At 41.8% G+C, this 27,941-nt stretch overlaps 1 protein-coding gene across 1 annotated transcript in view; it reads left to right on the top strand.

The window, feature by feature from the left end:
• The window catches only part of prex2 (phosphatidylinositol-3,4,5-trisphosphate-dependent Rac exchange factor 2), a 91,077-nt gene that overhangs the window by 21,583 nt on the left and 41,553 nt on the right, over positions 1-27,941 (top strand). Inside the window, exons 5-22 of the mRNA XM_006794596.3 lie at positions 348-449; positions 1,260-1,421; positions 4,014-4,147; positions 4,712-4,815; positions 6,313-6,462; positions 6,868-7,009; positions 11,296-11,396; positions 12,373-12,476; positions 12,573-12,622; positions 17,547-17,622; positions 18,505-18,577; positions 19,867-20,009; positions 20,338-20,430; positions 21,211-21,359; positions 21,455-21,540; positions 24,393-24,529; positions 25,900-26,017; positions 26,694-26,878. Coding sequence (XP_006794659.2) covers positions 348-449; positions 1,260-1,421; positions 4,014-4,147; positions 4,712-4,815; positions 6,313-6,462; positions 6,868-7,009; positions 11,296-11,396; positions 12,373-12,476; positions 12,573-12,622; positions 17,547-17,622; positions 18,505-18,577; positions 19,867-20,009; positions 20,338-20,430; positions 21,211-21,359; positions 21,455-21,540; positions 24,393-24,529; positions 25,900-26,017; positions 26,694-26,878 — 2,109 coding nt within the window. The remainder of the gene's footprint in view (positions 1-347; positions 450-1,259; positions 1,422-4,013; positions 4,148-4,711; positions 4,816-6,312; positions 6,463-6,867; positions 7,010-11,295; positions 11,397-12,372; positions 12,477-12,572; positions 12,623-17,546; positions 17,623-18,504; positions 18,578-19,866; positions 20,010-20,337; positions 20,431-21,210; positions 21,360-21,454; positions 21,541-24,392; positions 24,530-25,899; positions 26,018-26,693; positions 26,879-27,941) is intronic.

Raw genomic sequence — 27,941 nt, 5'->3', positions numbered from 1 at the left:
GCTAACTGTTCAGAGCTCTTATTTTAAAACTGGAGACTTTTGAGGTTAGCGTCCAGACTTTGAAACAGCCTGCTTAAACAGAATGCTGAAAACTCATTTTATAGGTTAGCTTCTTCATAATCTTTCTCAAATACTTGGTTGCATTTGTTGTATGTTGCAATGAATGTAACACTATATATATGAATCTGTATGCTGGAACATTCATACTTACCTTTTACTAGCTTTAAAGCACTTCGTAACTGGTAATGTTATTATTATTTTTATTATTAGTACGAATTCTCTGACAATGTTTCATATTTAATTTAACTCTCCTCTCCTCTGTTATCCTATCCTCTCAATCCCACCAGAACTACATGTTGCTGGGAGGCAGAAAAAACACAGAGGTCCCACTGGAAGGATATCTGGTAGCTCCTATTCAGAGGATTTGCAAGTACCCGTTGCTGCTCAGAGTGAGTATAGTCTTGTGCACGCTAACCATGTGTTAAAGAGATACCACACCCATGCGCCACCTCTGTAGAGCAACTTCTTCCCCTCTTTTTGTCCAACCACACCTAGTCATTAGTTAGGGCTGTCCCATCCTATTCACATCAACCTCTGCCTTGCTAATGAAACACTGGCCTCATATTCTGACACGTCTCTGCTTTAGTTCCCTGGCACAGCCACATTGCAGGAATAACACGAGGCCTATCATCACCTCCGCGGCCCAGCTGCGCTTTCAGACACTTTGACTGGGCTCATTCACACTGGCACTCTAGGTTGTTAGTTTTGAAGTTTCCATTTTTTGAATGTGAAACGTGAGTGAAATGAAATACATTTTCAAAGGCTTGTTTGAGTTGGTGATCTGAGCTGTCCCTATTCATTTATCTTGTTATGATCTATTAATTCTCCCAGGCGCTTTCTAAACAGCCACCAACATATGCACAGAGATGTTATGATAATAAGGGGGTAATCCGATGCGCTGCGTTTTTGAAGTCTTTCAGCTTCCAGGGCCGTAAAGTAACACCAATACATCCAGAAGAGTGTAAATTGTGCACTAATAGTAGCTGACATGCTAAAACACAGTGTTTAGACTGCAGATTATGAGATTGGCATTTCAGCAGAAGGGTTTAAACCACTAAATTCAAAAACCACGAGAGAGTGAAAAGTGAAGTGCTTTTCATGATGGAGCAATATTTGCCAGCTATTCTTCCAACTGCGTTGCTTTAATTATACTTTTCTGTGAAATTATGTGACATTTTGTGTGATCTGTACATGCGTAGGAGCTGCTTAAGAGGACCCCGAAGAAGCACAACGACTACGCTCTGGTACAGGAGTCTCTGCAGGTGATGAAAGAGGTGTGCTCCAGCATCAATGAGGCCAAGAGACAGATGGAAAAATTGGAGATTTTGGAGGAATGGCAGTCGCATATCGAGGGCTGGGAGGTGAGCCTCAGTAAAGCATGTTTAATGATTTATTTCATTAACTTGAACTTAACATCTTGCTGTATTTCAGAGTTTTGGGGATTTGTTTTGTTTTGTTTTTGTCCTAAGTCGAGCTTTCACTACTTAAGCTGAAAGTCATGACTTATTCAAAGTTACTCCTGTGCCAGCAAGAATTCCACATGGCCTGACTTGTGTAGCCTTTTAAGCTTTTGCATACTCGCCGGGAACAATGACTTGTATTCACAATAGCCATACTTCTTCTGCATGGTTGAGTTAAAGCCGTCATGCTTTGGGGTGAGCAGTCAGATCATCATCGGGTAGATTGCACTTCTTTGTATGTAGGGTTGTTTTTTCCCCCCCGTAGGTAGGCTTAATAAGGGGTCGTAGTAGTTGGAAAAAGTGTAAAAAGTGATTGTAATTGTACAGAAAGAGGGCAAAATACTTATGTAATTGACCTGGCTTCATGTGAAAGGGCCTTAAGGCTTCCAGCACACATGCACACAGAGAGATGCTGCAGTGTTGATAGAGCCTTTTCAGGCAGCAACAGATATTTGTTTCTAAATAGAAAACAGGCTTTTTGACTAAAATGTTTAGAGTTTCTTGCATTTGACTGACTTGTTCTACTTTTTCTATGGTCACCCACAACTTTAAAGAGTTGCTGTATTATTGGATGCCTTTTAGTGCGAGTGTTTTGCTTTACAGTAAAATATATGGCAGGAACTTCAATAGTGGATCCATTAATACAGTTTAAATCCAACCCAAAACCTCAATGTAAGGCCATTATACAGGTTTTAGGTTTACAGAGCAACACACAAACGCACACAAATCTAAGAATAGCGTAATCAGAGTCAGGCTTAGTTTTTGGGTGGGGTGACATCTTGTGTTCAACATAATCCTGGCTGTAGCTACTTTGCAGTTTCCCCTCAGTACTTTTTATTAATTGTAAACATTAGCTCATTCTGGAGCCGGTCCTGCGACTGCTGCACGCCAGGCTCTCCGGTTCTAAATGAGATGGAACTAAGAGGGAGAGAAGAGGGGGGGGGGGGGGGGGGGGGAGAACTGAGTGATGGTTGTATCTTGTTTTTCTGTGTGGGTGTTTTTGAGGTATTTCAGTGGGATGAGGAGTGATTGTGAGAGCCGCTGTTTTTTTCCATTTCTGCTCCTCCTCCTGGGATGATTGCTTGTTAGCGCTGACCCGCTTTACTGCTGGCTACCCTCGGGGCATCCTGGCAGGTTCACCTCCCGTGTGAGAAGCAGGGCTGTGGCCCAAAGTGGTCGCCATGATTGTGTGCTGCCAGCATTCGTCAGGGTAGTGATTGCCAGTTGGTTAGTGTTGCATGTGTCTGTGTTTTGTCACTGTGCGCTATAAAAATATGTTAATTTTAGACTAGAGGGTTGTAGTTTCAAGTTTCATTTCACATTCTGTTCTCTAGTTTAATTAGCATGCTTAAAATGTACTTGAGTTGTAGAGTTTGCTTGATTTGGCTTCCTTAGCTTAAAAAATTCTCTCATCTCTCGAGGTAATTGGCAAATACCACTTCAGAGCTTAATGCTTTATTTTTTTCCCCTCTTAATTAATGGCATATCCTGCTTTGCAATTGTTATGAGTCATTGTCTTACTATGAAAGTAGATGCTTGAATTCTGGATGAAACGGATGATTGAGGGTTTGAAGTGTGAAGCTTTTTCTATGGAGCACGGTTAATATAAAGAACAAGTGAAAAATGCTGCAAAAGAAGTGCAAATTTAAGTGAATGGGATGGAGGCTCTGCTAAAAGCATGTCTAACACAAAGAGGAAGTGTCAGTTCTTCCATTAAGGACACGCTGCTTTACAATCTGGACCGGTGTGATGTTGCCATTGGCCCCTTCAAGTGACCGAGACCTCTTTCTGTGTCTGGTGCGCACACATTGAAAAGCTGCAAATTAGTTTAACATCTGGTCATGGGCCCTTGAAAGAGTGGGAGAGTTAAAAAGAAAAGTGTGGAGGAAGGAATAAAAGATAGCGAAGAACAGAGCAGGGGAAGAAAAGTGAAAAATAATCAGCAGAAGGGAAGGGGGGAAAAAAAGTGGGATAGGTTTTGGCCCGCCCGTGTCTCCGTTGGGAGCACATTTTCCGCCTCTGTGCGCATGGGGGTTATTTTTAGCTCTGGAGGGCTGATCAAACGTGGTACATAAATTCCCAGAGCAGGCAAGGTAAGGGAAAAAGACAGCACACTTTATCACTTGCAGCAGGAACCCCAACCAATCTGGTGACCAGACGCGACAGCGCAGCACATGGTTGGACTGGACGGGATGTTGTTCTGTAGAGGCTATTAACGGCCGCGCGTTTTTAAAATCCCACAGCAATCTGCTGTGAGGAAGCGGGGGTGTTTTTACAGACCCCTGAGAGTGGGAAGAGGAAAAAGTTGGGCTCTGTAGTCCCTCCTCCTGTTCAGACAATATATGTAAATGCTAAATGCCACAGTTTATATACTTTACTATAGTTTAAAATTAAAACTTGAACTTTGTGCACAAATTCCCACGTCTCTCATGCATGTTAATGACATGTTTGTTTGTTTTTTGTTTTTTTTCCTGCACCATTGTCCATTTCCAGGGTTCAAATATCACAGACACATGCACGGAGATGCTAATGCAGGGTGTCCTGCTGAAGATTTCAGCTGGGAACATACAAGAGAGGATTTTTTTCTTGTTCGACAAGCTTCTGGTTTACTGCAAGAAGAAAAATAGGTGACTTTTTATTCATTACTCTTCTCCAAAGAGAATGAAAATATTATATTTGTGCTAATTCCTGTGTCTGTCCTCCTACAGAGCATTTAAAGTACAGACTTTATAAATAATTCACTGCACCGTTCCTTTCCTCTTACTATGGGAAGTATTTTAGGTTCTGTTTTGTGAGGGAGTTGGAAAAACGTTTAAGGAGGCAGAGATGGAAGACGCATATTAGAAAAGGATTTAGACGAAATTTTGGGTGATTAATCAAGGTAGGGATATGAACCACCACGTTTGGGTAGTATTTTCCTTTTAGATTGATCTTTCAGATAATCTTCAGATGCAAATAATACGACATTTATTCCGATCAGGCAAAGCTGAATCATGAAACTCCTCTAATTAATCTGTGTTTGGCAGCAGAAAACCGGATGAATAAGCTGAGTATACAGTATCAAGTATTAAATTAAATTATTTTGCTACTGATTACCTTTGATGTCAAAATAGGCTGGTAAGTGTGACTGGCTATTAAATATGATTTAAATGTTAAAGGATTAATCATCATCTTGTTTCTCTCCGTCAAAGGCGTTTAAAAAACAGTAAGACGTCCACCGAGGGCCCTCGCTACCTGTTCCGGGGAAGAATCAGCACTGAGGTGATGGAGGTGGAAAATGTGGATGATGGCACAGGTGAGCAGTGCTCTAAAAGAAGATACCCTGGTTATTTTGGACAGCTGCTGTTTGAGTTTATTATTTTTTGTCATTGCCTGTGCTAACTTGCCAGGACCACTTACAGCAGTTCTGGCAGCAGGAATTTAAATACATGCCATAATAAGCCACACGGAGAAGTAGACAACATAGTCTTTGGCGTGAGCTGGTGCACAACTGTGTGATTTTTACACTTGGATCGGCAATGGAAAAATGAGACTTACCTATAAACATTTTTTAGACGTCTATAGTTACATATCCTTGGGGCTGTGCTGCTGCTGGTCCTCGGTGAACTTGAGCGCTTGTGTCTTTTGGCCTCACATAGCCACTGATTAGCATTTATATTTGTAGAAGCCATCATTTCCTTTCCAACGGTCCTAGATGGGCAGTAATATTGGGTGTTTTTGGTGAGGGATGGATGGGCTTGGGTCTGGATAAACAGGCGAGGCAGGCGGCAGAGCAGTAACTTGTGGGTGTTCTTCACCACAGGCGGGAGATCTCAATCTTAAAGCCAGGGTGACTGGATTATTTTAGCTTGGATTCCTATGTTAACAAAGTGCCATGACTTTTTCCCAGGCGCACACTTGCTGCCTGAGGTTGAAACACGCCCTCGGGGCATTCCATATAAAGGACACCACCACCACGCCGTCTGTGTTTTTTAGACGTGATTGTAATTGATGATTGTAATGGGTCGGGTTTTGTGATAAGCTTAGAAAGAAAAATCAAAGGAATGTTGGGAAGAGACTGGAAGGGGTTCCTAAAAGATGAAAATGATGATGGGCAAGGGTCAAGAGTTCACTTCATTTATCTGGAGGCTTCTTAACATGTATATACTACAGGCATAGTTAATCACAAGTACGCACCAGCTCTGAAGGAGTATTCTGAGGACTCGGTAGTAAATAATGCTGATGGATAGTCCTCCTTCTGCATTTGTTCCCTCTCGTTTATCTCATTAAAGGAGAAGAGTGATAATCAATGAACCACTCGATAGAAAGTCTGATAGTAGAGCGGGGAAAAATGAGTCCGAGTCCAGCATTTGCAGTAAGACAGAGTATGATATTCTTTTTGTTTTGTTTTTTTATTTATTTTTTATTAAAAATAGACCACACACTGCTATATAGAAAAGCAATAACTCATCAAGAGGCACGCTTTTTTTTTTTTTTTTTAAATTTATAGATTTTTTTTCCCTTCACTCCTTTATATTAGTGCTGATGTCACTATGTCATTCGGCTTTGCTTTTCTCTGCAGCGACTCACTTTGTGCCCCATGTTATTGCTGTGTTTCATGCGGTAACCCTTATTTACTGTGAACCCGACTTCTCAATAACTCTGTTTACAGTGTCACGATCAGTGTACCCACAGACTCATGGCCTTCCCCTTTCAAATATGAAAAAGTTCTGGGATTAAATAAGTCCTCCCCTTGCAAAGAGCTGACTAGAAGGAGCTGAGATTGTTTCTGCCTGTGTTTTCTCCTCCTCAGCTGACTACCACAGCAGCGGGAACATAGTGAACAACGGCTGGAAGATCCACAACACGGCCAAGAACAAGTGGTTCGTCTGCATGGCCAAGACCCCGGAGGAGAAGCAGGAGTGGCTGGAGGCCATCATGAAAGAGAGGGAACGCAGGAAAAGTAAGCAACTGTTTGTCAGTGTCAGGGCTTTTATTACACTCAGGGAAAGCCGGTCAATGTTTTCTCCTTAGCATCTGTCTTGATTTAAATAACTGAAAATATAGGCTGCGTTTTGGGAAAATCGATACAAAGCAATATAACTTGAATGATTAAAAACGCAAATAGATCCCAGCTGCGAACAGCATGTGGGATCTGCATCAAGGACTGAAGGGGTTTCTTGAGTAACTATGTTATTTCCCTCAAGCAGATCACATAATGAAGGCTATAGCAACTGCTGATTATCTTGTCAAATTAGGAGACATTAACCTTCTCCATCTAGTGATGGATGCTTTTAGTGTAGGAGCTAGGTGCAAAGATTATTAATGCGGTGATCCTGACGGGCTCTTTGCACCCTCTCCTGTGTAGGTCTGAGGCTCGGCATGGAGCAGGATACGTGGGTGATGGTGTCAGAGAAGGGAGAGAAGCTCTATCACCTCATGACCAAGGGTAACCTCATAAAGGACCGGAAACGCAAGCTCACCACCTTCCCCAAGTGTTTCCTGGGAAGGTAAGGATCCTTCTGCTGGTCTTGATGTTTATTCGATCGAGTGTTCAGCCCTATGGGTTTTCTCTGTGTCATGTAAGCATTTTACCTGTGAGTAGGTCAGACTGCATGACTGTGCCAGGAGCCTTTCAAAGATTAAATCTGTATTCTGTGTGTCTCTAAAGATTTATAGGACCTTGTACTTGATGTTAAAAGAAGTGGTATTAGTAATGTAACGTAATAATAAAGATCAATTGGCCAGGATTTGTAAAGACAGCTGCTGGAAAGAAGAAAGCAATGGCACTTTCTGCTCAGGAGACTGTGTTGTGGATCCGCCATCTCAGTCACGGGAAAATGAAATCCAGCGAGATTTAGCCCATGAATCTTATTTAAGGATTATTGGTGTGGTGTCTGGGGATGGATCGGCCACTGAATGCCAGTCATAAATCACAGGCTAGATATCCCTGCGCCGCTCAGCTGACTGCCCCTTTTGCTCCCTCGCCCATGTTAGATTATAGTAAGCTGTCTGCAGAGAAATCCATGAGGTAATTGTTGTAGAAGGTTCATTATGCCAGAGGGTAGCTCTGTCTGTGTGTGCGTGTGTTACCATCAGAGTGTGTCACGCTCATTGTTGTCCTTGAATTTTCACAGTTAATTTGGGCGCGCTTTCCATATTTACTTTTGAGTCTGAATATGACTATCTCTCCTGCACTCGCTGACAGGTGAAAAATATTTACCGTGAGTGGTGCTTTGCTGAAAATCTCGTCCTTGGGTTATTTTAGGTAAGCAGAAGTTGATGCCACCATTTGGGTATTTTGCTTTCATAATGTGAAATGCAGACGAATTGGTTTCACGTCAGTGTTGTAGGTTTCTGCGCACTTGTGTGCTTTAATGAGATAAAAGACTTGAATATCTGACAAGGACAAACATTTTTTTTTTTTTTTGTAGTTCTACTTCAAATGAGATCAAATATGTGGGCACAGACACTTTTATCGGGAATCTGGGAACTGCAAAACTCTTTCGCTTGGTCCATTCGACATGTTCAGCATCCTCTCTTGTTATATAGCATCTATCCCATATTGTACCCCAATGTGGGAAGAGGACAAAGTGTGACTGAGAAGGTGGTGAACGTGGATAAAGATAATAAAAACAACAAGCTTCTGATGATGACCTGTGGCAGCCAAAAATATGTTTACAGAGGGACGCCTGTAATTTTAAAGGCTCAGCTAAATCACTGAATGCTTCCAAAAGACGGCCTGGGTTGGATTCTGTTCAAGTTCTGATCCTCTCTAACAAATTTGCCTTGTAAACACTCCAGTACAATCCAGAATGAGCCATGTTTTCCATTTGTTATAAAATTGTACTTTCAGTTTGTTTTTCTTGAGTTGTTACAGTCACGTTGAAAATCTCCCGAGCTTATACAGTCATGTCAAAATCCCTGTTATTTTTGAAAGCATAAAGAGAGAGGAGGGGAGAAAAAAACCAACCAAAAAGTCCAATTGGACATAGTTGTGGCCAAGTTACATGGCATGGTGGTTTGAAATGAAGGGTTACTTTCTCCTTTGGTCCACACAGACAACATCAGATCCCTTGCGGTCCGGAGAAGGAATGGATCTGTCAGCTGAAAAGATTAGCAGGATCAAACACTAGTCCGATGCGGTCATCTTGTTCAGTCTGAAGCGATCATATGGTGAGAAAGAAGCTCGGGGAAGCTTTCTTTGAAAACCTATCCCCTTACACCTGGATGACCACTTGTGGGTAAAAGGACATCTCTGGCCCCTCGGTACTTCCCCTGTCTGCGCTGATTTCGGAGATGATTACATGTAGGCGTAATTGGCTTATGGAAACCAGCATTGTATGTCTCTGATGAAAACCACATTGCCTATGGCTTCAAGTCAGCCCACTCCCTCCATTGTGAAATGCTTTGCCATTATCCCCTTTCCACGCCTCCCCCTTTTTCTTTCTGACTTTTTCTTTTTAAAACAGAGGGCTATTTCTGTGTCTCAGAAAAATGTTATGATCTTATTTGAGGTTTTGAGTTTTCTGCGAGAGGGTAATTCATCAAAGAAAATGTGTGTGAGAGCCACCTAGTCTGACATTATCATCCAATTTTAAACCTGAAACAAACAGAAAAACCATGCGCACATTTTCTACATATGATGGACTCCAGCAGTATATTGTCGTGACAGATGCTGGTGAGTATCTATGACAGTTATGGTAAATGGACTGGTTCATGTATAGAGCTTTGCTACTCTGCTTGAGCACTCAAACCGCTTTATACTACAAGTCTCCTTCACCCACATCTTCATACAGTCATAAATGCTTACACTTGGATGAACGCATTGGGAGCAACCCCTTATGCACCATGATCATGGACGTGGGAAATGATATTGGAAAATGGAGAAACATGCGTAATTGCTTTCTTGCTGAGAGTTCTGTAAGAAGCCTTTTTATCTCTTGCAATGCTCTTCCTGTTCTGTAAATATGAAGTTATGCCAGCGGGTAGTTTGTTCAGCTCACCATAAAGACCACATGGGGGGAAACAGCTTGGCCGTCTCTACCCGAAGGCACTAAAATGTATTTAAATGAAGCACCTTTAAAGCGCACTAATTAGCACTTTCTATCTTGTTTGTTTAGTCTATACCTAAGCATGTGTATATGAAGCTTCAGTTAGAGGCAACCGCTTCTTCTGACTGCCAAGCCAAGTAAAACTCATATTAAACAAACATAAAGACCTCCAGAAGTTCTACATAGAGCGTCTCTCCCTCCCCCCAATAATATATTTTTATGTAACTTCTGCTGGAAATAAAAGGATTATCCTAATTTCCTAAAAAGTTGACCTTTTAGCTTCGAATCTGTTTTAACCTTGTAAAATATTTGATTCAGTGGGAGATTTAAAAAAATCCATGACAACATATAAGTAACCACAAAAATTCAAATTTGGCTAGGAAATGTTACAAAAAATTGAATTCACCCAGTTTAACACACACACACACACACACACACACACACACACACACACACACACACACACACACACACACACACACACACACACACACACACACACACACACACACACACACACAGAGATGTGAGGTGTTTACCTGGCATCATGTGCAACTTGGTTTAGTATCTTGTCCAAGAGCCCTTTGGTGCACGGAGTTGCAGCAAACCTTGTGATTAGTGGGCAGTGTGCTCTACACTGGCTGCGCAGGATGTTTCCAGTTTTCTTCCATTTTTACTTGTAACTAGCGGCTCCATAGTGTAGCAGTGTTCATCTAACGAGCGAAAGAGCCCTAGTTTGATGCACAAATCCTTTTGGGGGTTATTTCAAGAAGGCATAAAAGCCATATTCAACCCCATCATTGACCTTTTCAGATCATTTCTCCATACAGAGGTTGTTATAGGTTTGTGGTTTCCCCCGAGGTTTATTTTGGAGTGAAAAGACATCAGCAATCAGTGGTTCAAGAGTGTGACAAGCTGGCGGTGGCGTGTTCAGTGAGTTGTTTCTCTAAAATCATTTAAAAAATGCTGCTTTTGGCTCAACTTTGACACCAGTTGCCCCCATCGTGGCCTGGAAGCGTGTTCCACAGAATTCCAGTCGCGCTGCTGGATGTGTTTGTTTGGCTTTTGCGGACAGACGGGACATCAAGGATGTAATCAGATAGACTGCCGCTGCATTGCCTGTTCATGCTCAGTCCCCTCTGTCTTTACTCTCTCTGTCTCTTTCATTGAGTCACTAAATTATAAAGAATTATCCCATTAAGTTCATTTGGGCCAGAACATCGGATGCTGTGTTTGGTCCTTTTAGTGGTTGGTTTGTTTTTCTCTATCTAGTTGTAAATGGTGCAGAGGGGGGAAAAACCCATCCCCTAAAAAAACGTGTTTTTCTATCAAGAAATTCCCAAGCTTGAGTCAAATTCTCTGTTATTGATGTTATTAAATTATGTGTCTAAATTAAATAAAGTCAAACTGGACAAAAAGCGAGCACTAAGGCCCGCTGGTTGTTTTAACAAACAAACCTGGGCCTTGACTGTAAATAAATCATTCCCCCTTTGCCAGCCTGGGTGTTTGTTGCCATAGTCACGTTGATTTAGAGTAAATGCAGTTTGTAGAACGTTATGAAGGCTGTTTCTTCTCTTCTCTCTCCAATAATCGCAAACATTGCCCTTTTATGAAGCGAGGAAATTTCCCATGGGTTTTCTGTGCATTTGTGTTGTGTTGTTGCGACTGAGCCATGTATGTTGCTGTGCCAGTTCTTTATTTTGTGCTTCTGTTTTTTGAAATTTATTCCCTCACCCGACCAGTGAGTTTGTGTCCTGGCTGATGGAAATCGGTGAAACGGACAACCCAGAAGAAGGGGTTCACCTGGGTCAAGCTCTGCTGGAGAATGGTATCATCCACCACGGTTAGTTTTTCATTTTTATCTCCCGTCCTCTCTCCCACTCAGACCTGCTTTATCATCCTTTCCTGTCCCACATATTAAATCAAATCTGCCACAGTCTAATTTACTTTGTGCTTCACAGTGTAGAGCATGCAAATGCCTGCCATTCCCTAACCTAACCTCTAGACATGTCTGAAGAATGCTGTGCTTTCCCTCTCTGGCTGGAGTCTACAAAGTAGATGTGGCTCTCTTATTTATTTCTTAGCAGGTGTCCCATTTAAACACAGCTTTGACACAATGTTTAGGTAAGGGATTATAAATATTAATCTTTTCTTGCCTTAATGTTTGTGTTATATTTTCTCAGCTGCTGTTCTGTGGCTTTGGGTAACAAGTGTGTTTAGTGCACGAGACTTTAAGCTGGCTAACACTCTGCATTCACACTAAATGGCGCATGCAGCCCTGCATGGTTTTTCTTTCTTTTTTCTTTCTTTTTTTTCCTCAAAAGTGTAGGGCCCCAAGTCAAGTTGCATCTTAAATCACTCAGGAGCACTTTATTGCTTCCTCAGTGAGAAATGAGATGGGGCTTTAGAGCTGTTCCTGACAGAGAGGAATAACTCAGAGCCCCTCCGAGCTCTCTCTCACGGTGCAGTTAGCAGTCCCCATGCGAAAAACGATAGAATATCTTTTTATTTAAAAAAACTTTAATGGAACCTGCTCAGCTGCAGCCAAGAGTACGGAGACAGCTTTTATGACTGCTGGAGGGTCTACACGCAGTCCCCTGAAGCGAGAAAAGCAGGAAGCTCTGAGCAGCTGTGCTATCTGTGACTGCTCTGTGTGGGGTTGGAGTCCTTTTCTTGTCTGGAGAGCTTGTTTCTCTGTGCAGCCCTGCTTGGTTTGAATGTGTGTGTTTTTTTTTTGTTTTTTTTTAATTTTCACATTTAAAGCAAACTGAATAATGCTCCCCTTCACTCTGGGGCCTGAATGTGTGGCATTTCTTTAGTCACAGACAAACACCAGTTCAAACCAGAGCCCGTGCTCTACCGTTTCCGCTACGACGATGGCACCTACCACCCGAGAAGTGACATGCACGATGTTATATCCAAGGTAACAGTGCTTCGTTGGAAACGCAAGTCGATTTAAAATCGTACTTTAAGCGCATATCGCTGAAATAACCCAAACTCTCTCTCCCGTTTCTCACAGGGTGTTCGGCTGTTCTGCCGTCTTCACAGCCTCTTCACTCCCGTCATCAGGTGGGCGATCATTTTCTTTTCCACTCCATTGCAGTCAAGCCAGGTGGGGGCACGTGTAGTTCAGCGTCTGGCATTTGTGCCTAAAAATAACCCCTGCCTGCCACATACGAAGAAGTGACTGAAGAGGGATTAGGTTGTGAACTATGAGCTCATTGTTTTCGAGGACTTGTGAGGAGTTGGCACAGGCTCCTGTGGGTGATTGAGCATGACAGGTTTTATCTGGCTGTTCTCAAAACACAGATGTGCTGAAAGAAACTGAATCTATTCCCTCAATTTCCCTTCGATGTTTACATTTATGCTTAAAACAAAAATTGGTGATATTGTGATGAATCTCACATCACTTTTGATGCTTCCGAGAGGAAAGTTTGTTGGAAAATGTTGTCATGGTGAAGAATGTGAGTTAAGTGGGTGATCATTTGATTACAAATAAGGTCCTCCTACAGTTTCCCCTTTTTGTTTGTGTGTGTGTGTTTTATAACCTAGCACATGGTCTTGATCAACATGGTAAGGAGCTTAAAAGGTAATTCTAAATATCTGGTAGTTGTAGTAATACAAGTTTGACAAACATTCCCATATTTGTGATGTTTTTACTTGCTTTTGTGTAGAGATCTTAATTTCATTCCTCATTTTCATCAGTATAAAACCTGTTGTTCAATAAATAAAGCCAAAAATTAAAGTTATTCATGCAGATTGTTTTGTCAAAAATATATGACCAGGTTTCTGTGCTTGTCTAGACATCAGTGTGGCGTTCGATACTGTTACAGCGATTAGAGCATGTTGTGGGTATTGAAGGTACTGTGCAGTGGTTTGAATCATATCTTTCTAATGGACTCCAGTTCGGTGAGTCCTTTTCAAACACAAAGGTTAGTTAGCGAGTTCTCCAGGGTTCCGTGCTAGGACCAGTTCTATTTACATTATACATGCTTCCCTTAGACAGTGTAATTAAAGGCATAGCATGCATTGTCACTGCTATGCAGATGATAGCCAACTTTTTCTATCCATGAGGCCATATAACACACACCAATTAGTTAAACTGCAGGAATGCCATAAACACATGAAGACCTGGATGACCTCAAACTTTCTAATTCAGATAAAACTGAGGTTATTGTATTTGCTCCTAGAAATCCAAGAAATGCAGTATCTACCCAGATGCTCACTCTGGCTCCATTACTCTGGCCTCCAGTAACACTGTGAGGAATCTTGGAGTCATTTTTGACCAAGATATATCCTTCAATGTGCATATTAAACAAATATGTAGGACTGCTGTCTTCCATTTCCATCCAGTATCTCCAACATTAAAAACATCCTGTCTCAGAGTGATGCTGGAAATCTAGTTCATGCATTTATTACTTCTAGGCTTATTAATTCCAGGATGTCCTAAAAACTCCCTGAAAAGCCTCCAGTTGATCCGAAATGCTGCAGCAAGAGTACTGACAGGGACTAGAAAGAGAGAGCATATTTTTTTCTATATTGGCTTCCCTTCATTGGCTCCATGTTAATCCAGAATCAAATTTAAAATCCTGCTCCTCACATACAAGGTCTTGAATAATCAGGTCCCATCTTAACTTGATGACCTCATAGTACCGTATTACCCCATTAGGGTGCTTCGCTCTCGGACTGCGGGGTTACTTGTGGTTCCTTTTTAAAATAAGAGTGGGAGGGAGAGCCTTCAGCTTTCACCCCCAACCGGTCGCAGCAGATGGCCGCCCCTCCCTGAGCCTGGTTCTGCCGGAGGTTTCTTCCTGTTAAAAGGGAGTTTTTCCTTCCCGCTGTTGCCAAAGTGCTTGCTCATAGGGGGTCATATGATTGTTGGGTTTTTCTCTGTTTTCTTTCTATTATTGTAAGGTCTTCACTTTACACTACAAAGTGCCTTCAGGCAACTTTTGTTGTGATTTTTCGCTAAATAAATAAAATTAAATTGAATTGAGTTTTGTACTTTCTCCTAATTCTGAATTCAGGACTACAGGCAGTTTCCCTTGGATGCGTCTCTGTACCTTGCAGCATCACATGGCCCAGTCATAGCTCAACAGTGCCTCATTTTTTTTGTCTCAAAAACAGCTCTTAACACATTTCATTTAGAGTGACTGACATCATATTGATCTTGTTTTTGAAAGGCACGCAGAGCCATTCCTGATTTTAAAATGACATACAGCATGATGCAAAACAGTAATTACACTTGGAAAATAAGCATGCTGGCTGGATAGAGTGAGTAATGAAACTAATGTGACTTCTCTCAGTATCTTACAATAAGGGAAAATACTGGAAACCCCCCAAAGTGGACTCATCCAGCGTAGGCTATGTAGAAATTGTCACTTAGGCAAGTGTTTTTTGTTTAAAGCTTTGCCTGGAGTGCCTAAATGTTTATTGGAGTATACAAGTTCTTGAAAAACCAGGCCTCGTTATATCTTAGAGACCTCACAGTGCACTCTGCTCTCAGACTGCAGATTCCTTGGTTTTTCCAAAAGCAGAGAGGGAGGCAAAGACTTCAGCTACTCTCAGGATTTCTTTTTTGGAACCAGCTCCACGTTTGGACTCAGGACAGACACCCACTCTGTTTTTAATATTAGATTTAAAAGTGTCTTTTTTGATAAAAGCTTGTATTTAGGGCTGGGTCAGGTGACCCTGAGCAATCACTTAGTTATGCTGCCATTGGCTTAGGCTGCCAAGGGACTTCCCATGATATAATGAGGACTTCTTTCCATCCATTTCCTTCTTTGCTTCCTCTCTTCCGTAGTTTGGATTTTGTCCTGCCCTCCTGTGCTCACCCCCTAACTAGTTGCAGCACATGGCTGCCCCTCCCTGAGCCCACTTGTGCTGGAAGTTTCTTCCTGTTAAAAGGGAGTTTTTCCTTCCTGCTGTCACATAATCCATACACATAGAAGATTGTTGGAATTTTGTCTACTAATGTAGGCTCTCTACCTTAGAGTGGCGACTGTTGTTGTGATTGGGGCAGTATAAATAAAATTGGATTGAACTGAGCTGAATTTGCTGGCCTGCTTTGGTTTTTAGTTCTTATAATCTGACTTTAATTCTATTGCCACCTGCTATCACATCACATCAGAGTTGGCTGTTTATACTGATTTCAAATAACCCGAATAAAAGCTTGAATTTCACAACTATGAAACTGTGCCATGGCTAGCGAGGGCACGCTGATCCTTCATCTGTCCCAGCATAGAGACTTTTTTTGTTTACTCTAACTGCTAAAAACCCCAAAGGGTGAATTTGTGTGTGTCTGTTTGGATTGTCAGCATTCAGTCCACTGGTGTTTTTGTGTTGAGGCCAAAACTCTTGATGTAAAAACTCCTGTTGGTGAACTTGAGTTGTGTGCGTCGTTAGCTCACATATCTGCGCAGCACATTCTCCCAGTACAATGCATCACAGGGCCTGGGAAAGCCAGAGTTTAATTGGAGCAACCAGCCCCTGCCTAATTAGGTGGAATTTCCTGGCAGAGTAAGAGCGATTAGGCAAAGATGGGGGTATATACTATGCAGACCCCATAACCCTCTGCAGCTTCTTTGCCCCCCTTAAGCCTCTGCTTTCATTACAAGAAATCAGTGAATCCAGCCACTCCAGGGGATCTCGCTGCAAAGGAGCAAATGCCCACTTAAGCTGTTGTACACAGTTATATGTTGAAATAGATAATAAGAACAATTTTTCATCATGTACACAGGGACACTAGAGCCAAGGCCACTCATAAATATTCTTTACATACAATGGGGAAAAAAAACTGTCATTTTTACCTCAGCATTTGAAATGTTGACAAGTTTTCCTCATTATGCTGAGGAGTCCTCCAGAAGCTCAATATTTACTGATGCATGGGTAGGATTTTCAGAATAACAAACAGTATGGAAAACTGCTCGATTAATTTCTCACTCCTGAGCAGTGGATTAAAGCTTGAACTTTCAACATCCTCTGTGTAATTTATTCTAAGGAGTACTTAGAAAGTACGACAGTTGCATCCGTTTGCTCACAAAATGTCAAGACAAACTTTGTCATTGGACAGCAAGTTAAAAACCACCTCTCTGACCTTTCCCTCTGTTACTCCTCAAACTGCTGTTTCCTTATCCTCGACATATGGCTGCCCAATGGGCCGTTGTTTACCCCCATTTTTCACTCTGACAGCCTCACTTTGCACCAGCCGCTGAAGCCCAACTCTCACTGGCTCTAGTATCCCATTTTGGGGGAAATGCAGGGTGGCTCTTGGTTCCTCTGTCAGAGTGGTTTATGCATGGTGCGACATGGCTTCCAGCTGTACCGTCCTCATCCGAGACTAGCGCAGGCTGTCAGGCACAGTTATGTAACAGAAAGTTTCAGAATGGATGAAACATGGCCGCGCTTGGCCTCTAACGATTCACTTTCTGAAGAGTACCAGGAGTCTGAAATCAGACTTTAACTTGGCCCACAAGTCTTGTTTGACTTGTCTGAACTGTGTGTGCTAGAAAGGCCTGTGTATGTTTAGTTTTGTGTGCGCGTGTGTAAGTGTTTGCATGTGCTGGAAGTGGTGAAGTGGTGTAAGTCACGGTGGTTCTGGACTTTCCCGGCCCTGCAGCTCAGCCCCCGCGTGTCCCCGGGGAGGCCCCTGTGTTCATGGGAAAGTCACGGCTCCATTTCAAACAGCATTCTCGGGGTCTGGCAAAGTGCGGCTGGGTGGGTAACACTGAGAAAAGCAACCCCATACTGACATGGAGCACCCCAAGGCCAAACACCAGCCAGTGCTTGAAAAGAGGCCACATCTCGCTGACACTGGGAATTATTATCCCTCCTTTTGGGCATTGTGTTTAAATAGACCAAGCAATTATTTCTCTACATATTCTTTGCCTACGTTTTTTTTTTCACAGTTAAAGCAAATAGTAAAATTAAAAATACCAAGAATTTTATTTTCCAGATCCCTCTATTGATATCTTCTGCTTTTGTGCCCATCCAGGGACAAGGACTATCATTTACGGACCTACAAATCAGTGGTCATGGCTAACAAGCTCATAGATTGGCTTATAGCACAGGTAAGCTCTTTCGCTGCTTCACAAATGTTATTTAATAAGAATACAAGTTGTTGAATTTTTCTATTTTGCTTGTGCAAAGAATTTGATGAAGTTAGATTATTATTCTGAACACCATTTTTTTCCTTTAAATTCAGATACTTTCATATAGTTTCTTGTGTGTTTTTAAGGAGACACCTTTCCATTAGTTTCTGGCCATGTTGAAAACAGATGTCCCACCTCTTCCCCTTTCAAGCATAGAAGTTGAAAAAAAATAATTCTGGGAGTGTCTGCTGTTATTACACGTCAGTCACTTCAGATGTGCAGCAGAAAAAAAGAAATCATCAGCTCTCAAAGGAGCCGAGAGGAAACGAAAAAAGAAAAGCGGAATTGATTGGATAGCAAAGCTTTATTGACTATGACAGGAAGTTCTGAGGTTGACAGATTGATAGTCCTGTTCAGGACGACAACAAAGGGATGAAACATATATGGCGACCAGCAACCACAGAATCCCTGCCAGACATTACATGCTTGTGTCTGCGTAAACGTGCATGTGTGTGATTGCGGTATTCCATATGCATGTGTTTGAGTCGGTGCAGTGGAGTGGCTCTCACTTCTTCAGTGGGACTTCAATAGCTGTCACACTATACTGTCTAGACATGATTTTGGCTCTGTTTAAGATCGAGTGTGCAGTGGCTCTGCTGGCCTTGAGGGCTTTTGGACGCAAGAACAAAGGAGGGGTGTGAATGTGACATTTTGACTGCACTCTAAACACACAATGTCCTTTGTTCTGTTTTCTCTCATCCTCCTTTGCTTATTTTTTTTATCTTCTGACTTATTCACTATACCCACTCTTCACGCTTACATCTGTCTTATTTCTCCCGCGTATCCACTCTTCTGGTGCAGGGGGACTGCAGAACGAGGGAGGAAGCGGTGATCTTGGGGGTGGAGCTCTGCAACAATGGCTTCATGCATCACGGTATGGCACTTTCCACTCCTGATTAAAATAAAAGGAAAAAAATCCTGCAGAACTTTGGAATCCTCTCCATCACTGAGTAAATGAGAGATGAATGCTTTGGTGAAACCACGCAGAGGGCGCCTGGCATTTAGCGTCCTGTTTTAGAACATAACCACACTTGTTCTTTTTCCATTTCTACTTAATATCCCTCTGACATGCTACAGGAATAGAACTATTTTCCAAACCAGTGAATATAAGTGCGTGTGTGATGCTTGCATACCATCATTAATTCCATGTATGCATGTTCCCATATACTGTATGCACTGTATATGTCTTAAGTAACTAAGTGCTATGGGTAAATACATGAAAACTGTTTATCTGTAAGTGCAAAACAGACAGTGGCCATGGTTACAGTTTGCTTATGAGGGTCGGATTTGTTTTTAACTGCGCACCTCCCCTGTGCCAAAGTCTACATCATGCACACTACAGTATGAATCACAGCATGTCACCTCGTACCCCCATGATGCAACTGCTTCAAACTACCCGCAGTTCAAGCCTCACACTACAAATTACCAGCACATCTCCAGAACATAACAACCCCAGCCATCAAACTTCCTGTCACTTCCAGTGCCTACAGGGTAATTTCATAATTTCATTTCGTGCCTGTAAGTTATTTGCCCTCACGATGTAGCTAAATCTGATCTTGAGAGGAATGAAGTGAAGAAATGTTAGAAGGAAGCTCTGTTCTTTCCCCTCAGGGCTATTTTTTGGTTTAAAATTGAAAGTCATAGTGGATATGTTATGTTGCTCCTGAGACTGTGTTTGTTCAAAAGATTTTTTTTCCTTTTGCCATAAAAGTGGGGTCTCATTGTTTCCCAAAGTGTCTATTTGTGCATTAGGCGTGCAAATTCTACTGCGGTCACACTTAAATGGGTTTAAACTTCTTAGCGTAATGCAAAAAGAGTTTTTTGCTGAATTTAACATGTTCTGCTTCTGCACAGCACCACACAGTGAGGTTACTCCCTCAGAAGTTGTCTGGGTCCAACATTTTAAATCCACCTTTCAAGTAACAATTTTTTCCGACACTCGCATACATTAAAAAACAATTAAAATTAGGATCTCCTATTACTTGCAGATATAGGTAGGAGTCAGATAACAAGCTTCAAAATCAATTCTAAAATTCTCAGTTTTCACATTTAGCTATCAAAGTATAACTTTTAAACTGTACTTGGCATTTGTAGCTAAATCTGTGGACTGTTGAACTTTCCAGTCACACTTTTCACATGTGACTTTGTTGTCACCTCCCTCAGTGCTGGAGAAGAGTGAATTCAAGGACGAGCCCCTACTGTTCCGCTTCTTTGCTGATGAGGAGATGGAGGGTTCCAACACAAAATACAAACCTATGAAGCATGACCTGAAAATACTTGAAAATGTCATCTCCAAGTCTCTCCTGGTGAGTGCTCCTTGGTGGATTATTGATCGATTATCGCTCACTCCGACTGATATGCTGTGGCTTGCTGGGATTTATTCACAACTTGGAGCAAAGTGGAAACGCTGTAAATCATTATGCAGCACACGGCTGTGAGAAGTAAAAGTAATAACGCTGCAAAAGTCCATTTTATACCTTGGTAAGCAAACCTTGTTTGTTTTTTTTGCAGCGAGTGAGCAGACAGAAATGTGTGTGCTATCAGTCTTTAATAGTATCTTCTTCTGCTGTGTCTGTGTTTGTGCTCGGTCTGCTCGCTTGGGATTTTGCTGATGCGAGACATGTTGTTTTCCAGATAAGGCCCAGTGATGGAGGCTATGGCTTTACCCTGGAAGAGAGGAACCGAGTACCCATAATCAAATTTGTTGAGAAGGGCTCCCCAGCTGAGGTGACACGGTCTCACACACAGAGATGCACAAAAGCACAACCGTGAAGTTTCTTCTGTACTTCTTTGAAGCCTTTTTGCAACGTGTTAGTAATGTTTATGCAAAAAAAAAAAAATGCATGCCAGGCATAAACCTCTCCTCGAGTTGCTCCTCATTTAGCAGATCATAGGTTATAGAGAATAGGAAGGAGCACTGCTGATTGCTTTGATTTTATTTTCAAAGATGAAAGTAAAGGCAGAGCTGTGTTGCAGATGTGCCAGCCAGTAGAAGTCTTTTGTTATTAAAATGTGATTCAGTCATTAGTCACGAAAAATATAACCTCGTGACTCTTTGCCCTTCCTCTAAACCTGCTTTATTGGGATGTGGCACTAATGCTACCTTTAGTACCTTCATACAAATATGGGGCAAATTTTTTTTAGCTTTGATCTGCTATTTGAAAATGAGAGAAGAGGGTTCGAAGGCAAATGTGATCAGTTTGAGCACATGATCTATAATTCCCTCCAGTCCTAAAGTAGCACTGAAAGAGCCTTGAATGTCTGGCTTGCATTGAGAATAGCGTTTTGTGTGATGTCTTAAAAAAATTAAATCCTCAACAGGATCCAGCTGTGTGCTGACAGACAAAAGTTACCCAGTGTTGTCTCCTAATGCTGGGAGTGTGCGTGCTTTTCATTGTGATTTAAACAGTCCACTGTGATTCTGCGTCACATTAAGACCGAATGTGTGACTTAATCCTTTTCTATAATTTATATTTATTTCTCTTGTTCTTCATATTCTCTTTCAAGATGGCTGGCTTGGAAGTGGGGAAGAAGTTGTTTGCTATAAATGGAGACCTGGTGTCCCTCAGGCCTTTCTCTGAAGTTGAAGCTCTCCTCAAGCAATGTTTTAACAGCAAAGGACCCCTCCGAGTGCTGGTCAGCACCAAGCCTAGAGAGTAAGTGTCAGATCTTTCCACGCACACGCAAGTCAATTTTACCTTATTGTGTGCATATCCCAGCTTGGTAATTTACTCTTTCCTTTCATTTCCAGGACGATAAAGATTCCAGACTCGGCCGATGGCTTGGGATTCCAGATCCGTGGATTCGGTCCTTCTGTGGTCCATGCTGTTGGGAGAGGTAAGAGATTGCAGTTTCCACCACTTGAGCTTTCTGGCCTCATCAGCAAAAGTCTTTCCATCACCTCTTTGTTATTGTGGCACAGCTGGCGAGCAGCTGCTACACCAGCTTTGGGGGTGTGCGTGACTTGGCTGCGATGTGACATGATCGCAATGATTTCCATGCACCTACTCGCATTTTACTTAGCAGTTCGATTAGGATAGGATCAGTTTGATAGGAAAGCACTCTGCATTTTTTGCTCTAAATTCATCAGGCCTCTTACCTAATGCAGCATATTTAGTCGCACTGCTATCAGGGCTGGCATGAGGTAGGGTCCAATCAAAAAACAATTCGTCTCCATCTCAAGGGAATTGAATCTTTTATTTTTCCCCGCCTTAAGCAATCTAAGTCAGATTGCAGAGTATGTGCTTTCGTGTCAGCGTGCATGTGTGCGCCTGCATGTGTTGACTTGATGATGTGTTTGCTTGGGAACCTGGTGTGTGTTTAAGTGGATGCTGCGATCCCCGGGGACAAAGCTCAATATATATATAGGAGGTGTCTCATTCCTTGGATTGTCATAATAGCTTCTGTTCCCTGGTGTCTGAGGTCAACAGGAGCTGGTAATACCAATTAGAGATGAAGAAACCGAGGCACAGAAAGAGAGCAGTTGCACAAAAATCTCTGTCGTGAAATTAATTTCACACAGCAATTCAGCGTATTGGCACTGTTGCTTGACACAGGTGTTGCACATTTTTGTAAAATAAGTGTTTATGCGAACCAGGCATCTATATTTTTACAGTTGTGGTCAGAAGTTTACATACACTCATCATAGGCACGAATGCCATGGTTTGTTTGGGGGTTTGATGATTTCTTTAAACTTTTATGTCTGCAGTATACATCACTGCTGTGATGTGCAATCAATTTTTGTTTTACAAGTTTGAATTTAGTTTGGATTTTCTCTAATCTAATTTGTTTAAAGGGTTAAAGGTTAGGCTTTCAAACCTAAGAACATAATGTCATCTGTCAAGTATGGTGGTGGTAGCGCCATGCTGTAGAGCTGTTTTACTCTCAGTGGTACTGGTAGGTTGCAAAAAGTGGATGGTAGGAGGGTTGCATCTAAATTCTTTAGCTTCACCTCAAATCAGATAGCTAGATGGTTGAAACCTGGACAGAGGTGAGTGTTCCAGGACGATGATCCCAAACACATATCAAAACTGGTTTTAGAACAGATAAAGCATGCTAACATTATGCTTCAGGAATGATCTTCCCAAAGTCCCAAACTGTAAAGTATGCGGGAAGCTTGCTCCATGTCAGGAAGGCAACTAATTTAAATTAAGTCTACCGATTCTGTTAAGAAGAGTGGTCAAATATCAGGCCAGAGATATGTCACCATGAGAACAGATGACAAGAAGCTTGTTGATTGTCCCTTCTCATCATAGTTGGTGAGGGTTCATGTGAGTATTTGAGCCCGTATGTATAATTTTGACCCCGTGGGGATTAGAGAAAATCCAAAATAAATTCAAAAGTCAGTAAAGATGTATGCTGTACAATTATTCCACAGTGGAAAAAGAACAGTTTAAAGAAATCAATAAAACGCCAGACTTATCATTATATTCATGTCCGTGACGACTTCACGTAATTTTTGACCACAGTTGCAGAAAATCTGAAGTCTAGATGGATGTGTGTTATTGTGTTGGTTGTTTTTTCCTTATGATATAGACATTGTTCACCCTAAAATGTCTTAAACACGTAGAAAGATCTTGAATGTAGTGTAAGTAGAAGGCACTAGCCTTATGGAGTGCCATACCACAACTCCACGTGGCCAGAAAGCTACTGAGGATTCAACTGAAGTTTCAACTTTTGACCATTATGAGTACACCATCTGGGTACTTGAGCTGCCCTTCATTTAGTTGTGCTTATCAGTGTAAACACACTTATGCACTCTAAATAGTGTAATAGTACTAAAGTATGCTGTTGTAAATGCAATTTACATAGCAAGCAATAAACCTGCTAAACACTAGTATGTTAACACTGTTGGGGTGACCTTTCTAAAGGAGCAACTCACCTGAGACTGGGTGCTTAGAGAGTTATTGATCATTATATTTTATCGTTCATTAGCAATACATGCTTATCCTTTTAGAGAATCCCAAGGCCTGTGGGAGGATTGGGCAAAAAGGCCACTTAGAAGATGTTGAAGCCCTTGTAGAAAGCATGAAGAAAATATAAAAATGTTTTGAACAATACTCATTCATACTGGACTTTGCTAAGTGTGTTTTTAATGTAATATGTAGACTCTTCTCTTCTACTCTATTAATAACTAGAATATCCTTGTCTATATGTTGATATATTATAAGTTCAGTTGGAGCGGAAAGGAAAGTACACTGGATATGTCCGTCCCTGCAATCTTCGGCCAAGTGATTACAGATTCCTTACATTGCAGCGTGAGGTTTTCATGATGTATTTTTAAGGAGCTGAGAAAACAAATGGGAGGAATATTTAGTCTGCCATACACTTCCTTCTGATAGCTGTAAACCTTGAAGTTCTCCTATGGTCTGAATCACATCCCTCAGAGGCCTTCGTCTACCCCAGATAAACAACTTCCCTCCTCCCTGCACCACACTCTCCCTCTCACACTCCTCTTGAGCTGCCAAAAACAGGAAACAGTCTTGTAAATACAAAGCAAAAAAAAAAGAAGAATGTTGTTCAATCTAATTTTGCATACAGGATGTGGAAAAAGTGACAATATTTTTTTTTTTTTTTTAGGATGTGCTCGTGTGTTTTTCATCCAGTTTCAGCATGCACCTGCAAGATAACGTGCGGTAGCTCTTACTCTTGTCACCCCTCCTTCCCCTTGCATCTCTGTCTCACGCCAGGCACAGTGGCAGCAACTGCTGGTCTCCACCCAGGCCAGTGCATTATAAAGGTGAACGGTATCAATGTGAGCAAGGAGAGCCATGCCAGCGTCATCGCTCATGTCACAGCGTGCAGGAAGTATCGGCGACCCACGCAGGTGAGACGGGAGGAAGAAAGGAAAAGCAAAAAGGGATAAACTGCAGAGTAAATCTAACCAGACACAAGGATTTGTCAAGGGGGGTGGGGGTGGGATGTCATCCAGCGGTAATGAAAAAAGTATTTAATTTTTATTATGTGTCACTGTGGAGCAGAGAAAAAAATGAATAAATGATTGTCTTGCTGGAAAAATGGAATTCATTTCTGCAAATTTGTTAGTAGAAGTGCAAAAGAGCAGAAAATAAGGGAAACTATTTACCCTGGTTCTCTCTGCCTTTCCTTCATTTGGGTCATTACGCAAAAATAATAGTAGTTTTGGCTTCTTTAGCACTGACCCCTGGCTCACAGTGGTGGGCTTGTTGTGGGAGATTGGCAGGCTGCAGATAGAGGTGGGAAAGGATCCTGAGGCTGGCTGGGGGTTAGAGTGGGTGAGAGCCTTGGAGTAAGACTGATTGAAGATGGAAGGAAAGAGGGGGATAGTGCGGGGTAGGCTAGACAGCAGACAAGTGTAGGAGGAGAGCTCGGTCCACCTGTTGAAGGTGGGAAACGGTGAAAAATAGAAACCCCAGGGTGTGTGTATGGTGTGAGTTAGTGTAGTGTGTCATTATAATTGAGCCTCGTGTGGACCTCAGGCTTAATGATGCACTAGAGTGTTCCAAAACTCCTGGAGATCTGGTTTCCATCAAGTGTGGACCCGGAGGAACCACCCTCTCCTTCTCGCTCTTTGCGTCTTTGTGTGTGTTTGTATATGCGTGCCTGCGTGTGCGGTTGTACACTAGAAAACCACAGACCAATGGGATGGCGCAGCATGTAGCCTTGGCAGAAAACCCTTTGTGGGCTTGGGTGTAGAGAAAGGACACACACACTCAAATACACACAGGGCATGCTAGAGTGGGTTGATGAGTTTGGCATGGGTTTGCTTTTGCGGTCTCACCGAGAGCCATGTTTCCATATGTTTGTGAAGACTTTTCACTGTATGCTCTGCCAACCCAACTGTGACACTGCACACCATATCTAGGCAGAATCAGCTAAACGGGCTGCAACAAACCTCCAGCCTCAGCTTGTGTACACATGCACACAATCAACAGAGTAATAGAAATGCCACCTGTTAAACACCAGGGTTGGAGGGATAAGAGTGATGCTGCAGTAGATTGATTCATGTGGACAGTTGTGTACATATGGGCCTATAATTTCTCCAGTTAAATTAATTGTAAATTAAAAGACACAGACTACAGTTAGTCAATTTAAAGTGTAAATTGGGTGGAAAATTTCATTTTAGCATCTTCTTCACTAATATGATACAAAAATAGTGTTATTAAAAGTTCAAATGAAATCAATCTTTAATTATTTTTTTTTCTTAAATGTATTTAGCAAGATACTATCAAGTGGGTCTATAACAGCAGTGAGAACGCCCAGGAGGACAACCAGAGAACTAACCAGAAACCCATCCCTGAGAAGAATGGAGATGGCTTTGAGTGTAAAGTCGAAGGTGACGACACACGCACACACATGCTCATTCACAAGCTACATGGGAATATGTCATTTTGGAAAAGTGCTTCTTTTTTTTTTTTCTTTTCTCAAAGTGTCTGTGGATGTAATGCAGGGTTGTTCACAGGAACACAATCCCATTACCTCCTTCAGTTAACAAGTAAAACATAGCTCCAAACATGCTCATCTGGAATGTGTTAGTGTGAGAACAGCTGCCCCCTCTGGCTCATCAAGTGTTAATTTCCCCCTGCAATTTATGCATCCCAATGAGAGAGTAAAACAGGAAAGCTATTCCCTTCATAGCAAACAGCTCTGTCAGGATTTATAACTACATTAGGTCACTGCTTTACTGTAGGGCTGGTTAACTTGCTGCTCTTGGAATTGCTCCGGGGTTTTGTTTTTTTTTTGTTTTTTGGAGGGAAATGGAAGAAAGCCACGAGCAGAAGGTCTTTCTCTGAAACTATCTGCAGATTTGGTGAACAGAGGCCTCCCACAGTTCTAAGAGTGGTGATGAAAACACTGGAAAAAACTGCATCAGTGCATTGTAGAACATTATTACATGTCATTATAATAGTTTCAGGCATAAATACTGCCTTGTTGCTTCGCCAATATAAACATAAATATTTTATACTATATGTTTCTTTTTATGTCTTATGTTTTTGTGTCTCCAACCTCAGAGGTAATGGACAAAATCAACACTATAGCTATCATTGATGGAAAAACAGACCATGTAAGTCTGACAGTAGACAATGTCCACCTGGAGTACGGAGTGGTGTACGAGTATGACAGCACAGCTGGCACCAAGTGCCATGTACTGGAGAAGATGGTTGAACCCAAGGGATTCTTCAGCCTCACTGCTAAGGTAAAAATGCAATTACATGAATACATTACATTTCCTTTCTCATTTAGGGTGTGTGTTTTATTTATCTTAATGCAAAAATAATTGGTAGGCTAGTTGGTAGCTTTTATAGAGGATATTTGTCCAATATCAAATTTTCCAGCCTTACATTTATTAGCATTTTCTCTCATGTATTGTATTTGTTTAACTGAATATGACTCATAAAGCTACTTTCAGGTGCTTCCTTATTTACAAGGAGTTGTCACAGCACATAGCCCTGCATGTCTGATTTAGCCTTACTTAAATCCATTTCCTGATGCAACCCTAGAAAGATTTTTCTCCCCTCTGGAGACTGAACTGAAGATCTTTTGCTCGTTAGGTGAATGTGTTAACCTCTACACTATGGATTCATTAATTGCAGGCCTCGTGTGATTCACTATTACTAAGGCAGGAGGCAAAGTTTGGTGTTTATGGCTCTGCAAAAATGCAGAAAAGCCCCCATGAGGTGTGTATTCTCCACCTGACGGGGAACCCAGTAGTTGAAGTTCTCTGTGCAGAATGTCCTATTCAGCTAGTAAAAATCCCCCTGAGCATAATTTATCAAGCAAAGATGTTGCGTTAAGCTGTGACTTTCATCCTGGATGGTTGTGGACAAAAAGAGGGACGACAGTGAAAGAGAGGGAGACATTTTATTACCTTTTATATGATGGATAGTGGTGCTTATTACCAAAGAGCAGCTCCTTGCTTGGTAAGGGATAGCAGCAGACAAGATGTGAACAGACTTTACATCTTGTCTGTGTTTTAGCCAGCTCTTGAGCAGGAGACTACTAACACACGACACTTTTCTCCTCAAATTTGACAAGATACACAAATTCCACCATAAATTCCAGTGTAACGTTTTTGTTGTCACTAAATCCAACAGCTTTCCTGCTGTGCAGATTGGAGTGGAGCTTGAAGCTAGTGAAAAGAGACGGCTTTATTTTAGTCGTGTTAGTTCTCAGCTGGGCTAAGTGCATGCTTTTTACATCCCAGCAGTGATGTTCACAGAATGATCATTATTGATTTAAGATACACAGAGGATGGAAGA

This window comes from Neolamprologus brichardi, chromosome 9 (genome assembly GCF_056152115.1).
Source record: "Neolamprologus brichardi isolate AB-2024 chromosome 9, ASM5615211v1, whole genome shotgun sequence".
NCBI classification, from domain to species: domain Eukaryota; kingdom Metazoa; phylum Chordata; class Actinopteri; order Cichliformes; family Cichlidae; genus Neolamprologus; species Neolamprologus brichardi.
This window is presented reverse-complemented; position numbering and strand designations above follow the sequence as displayed.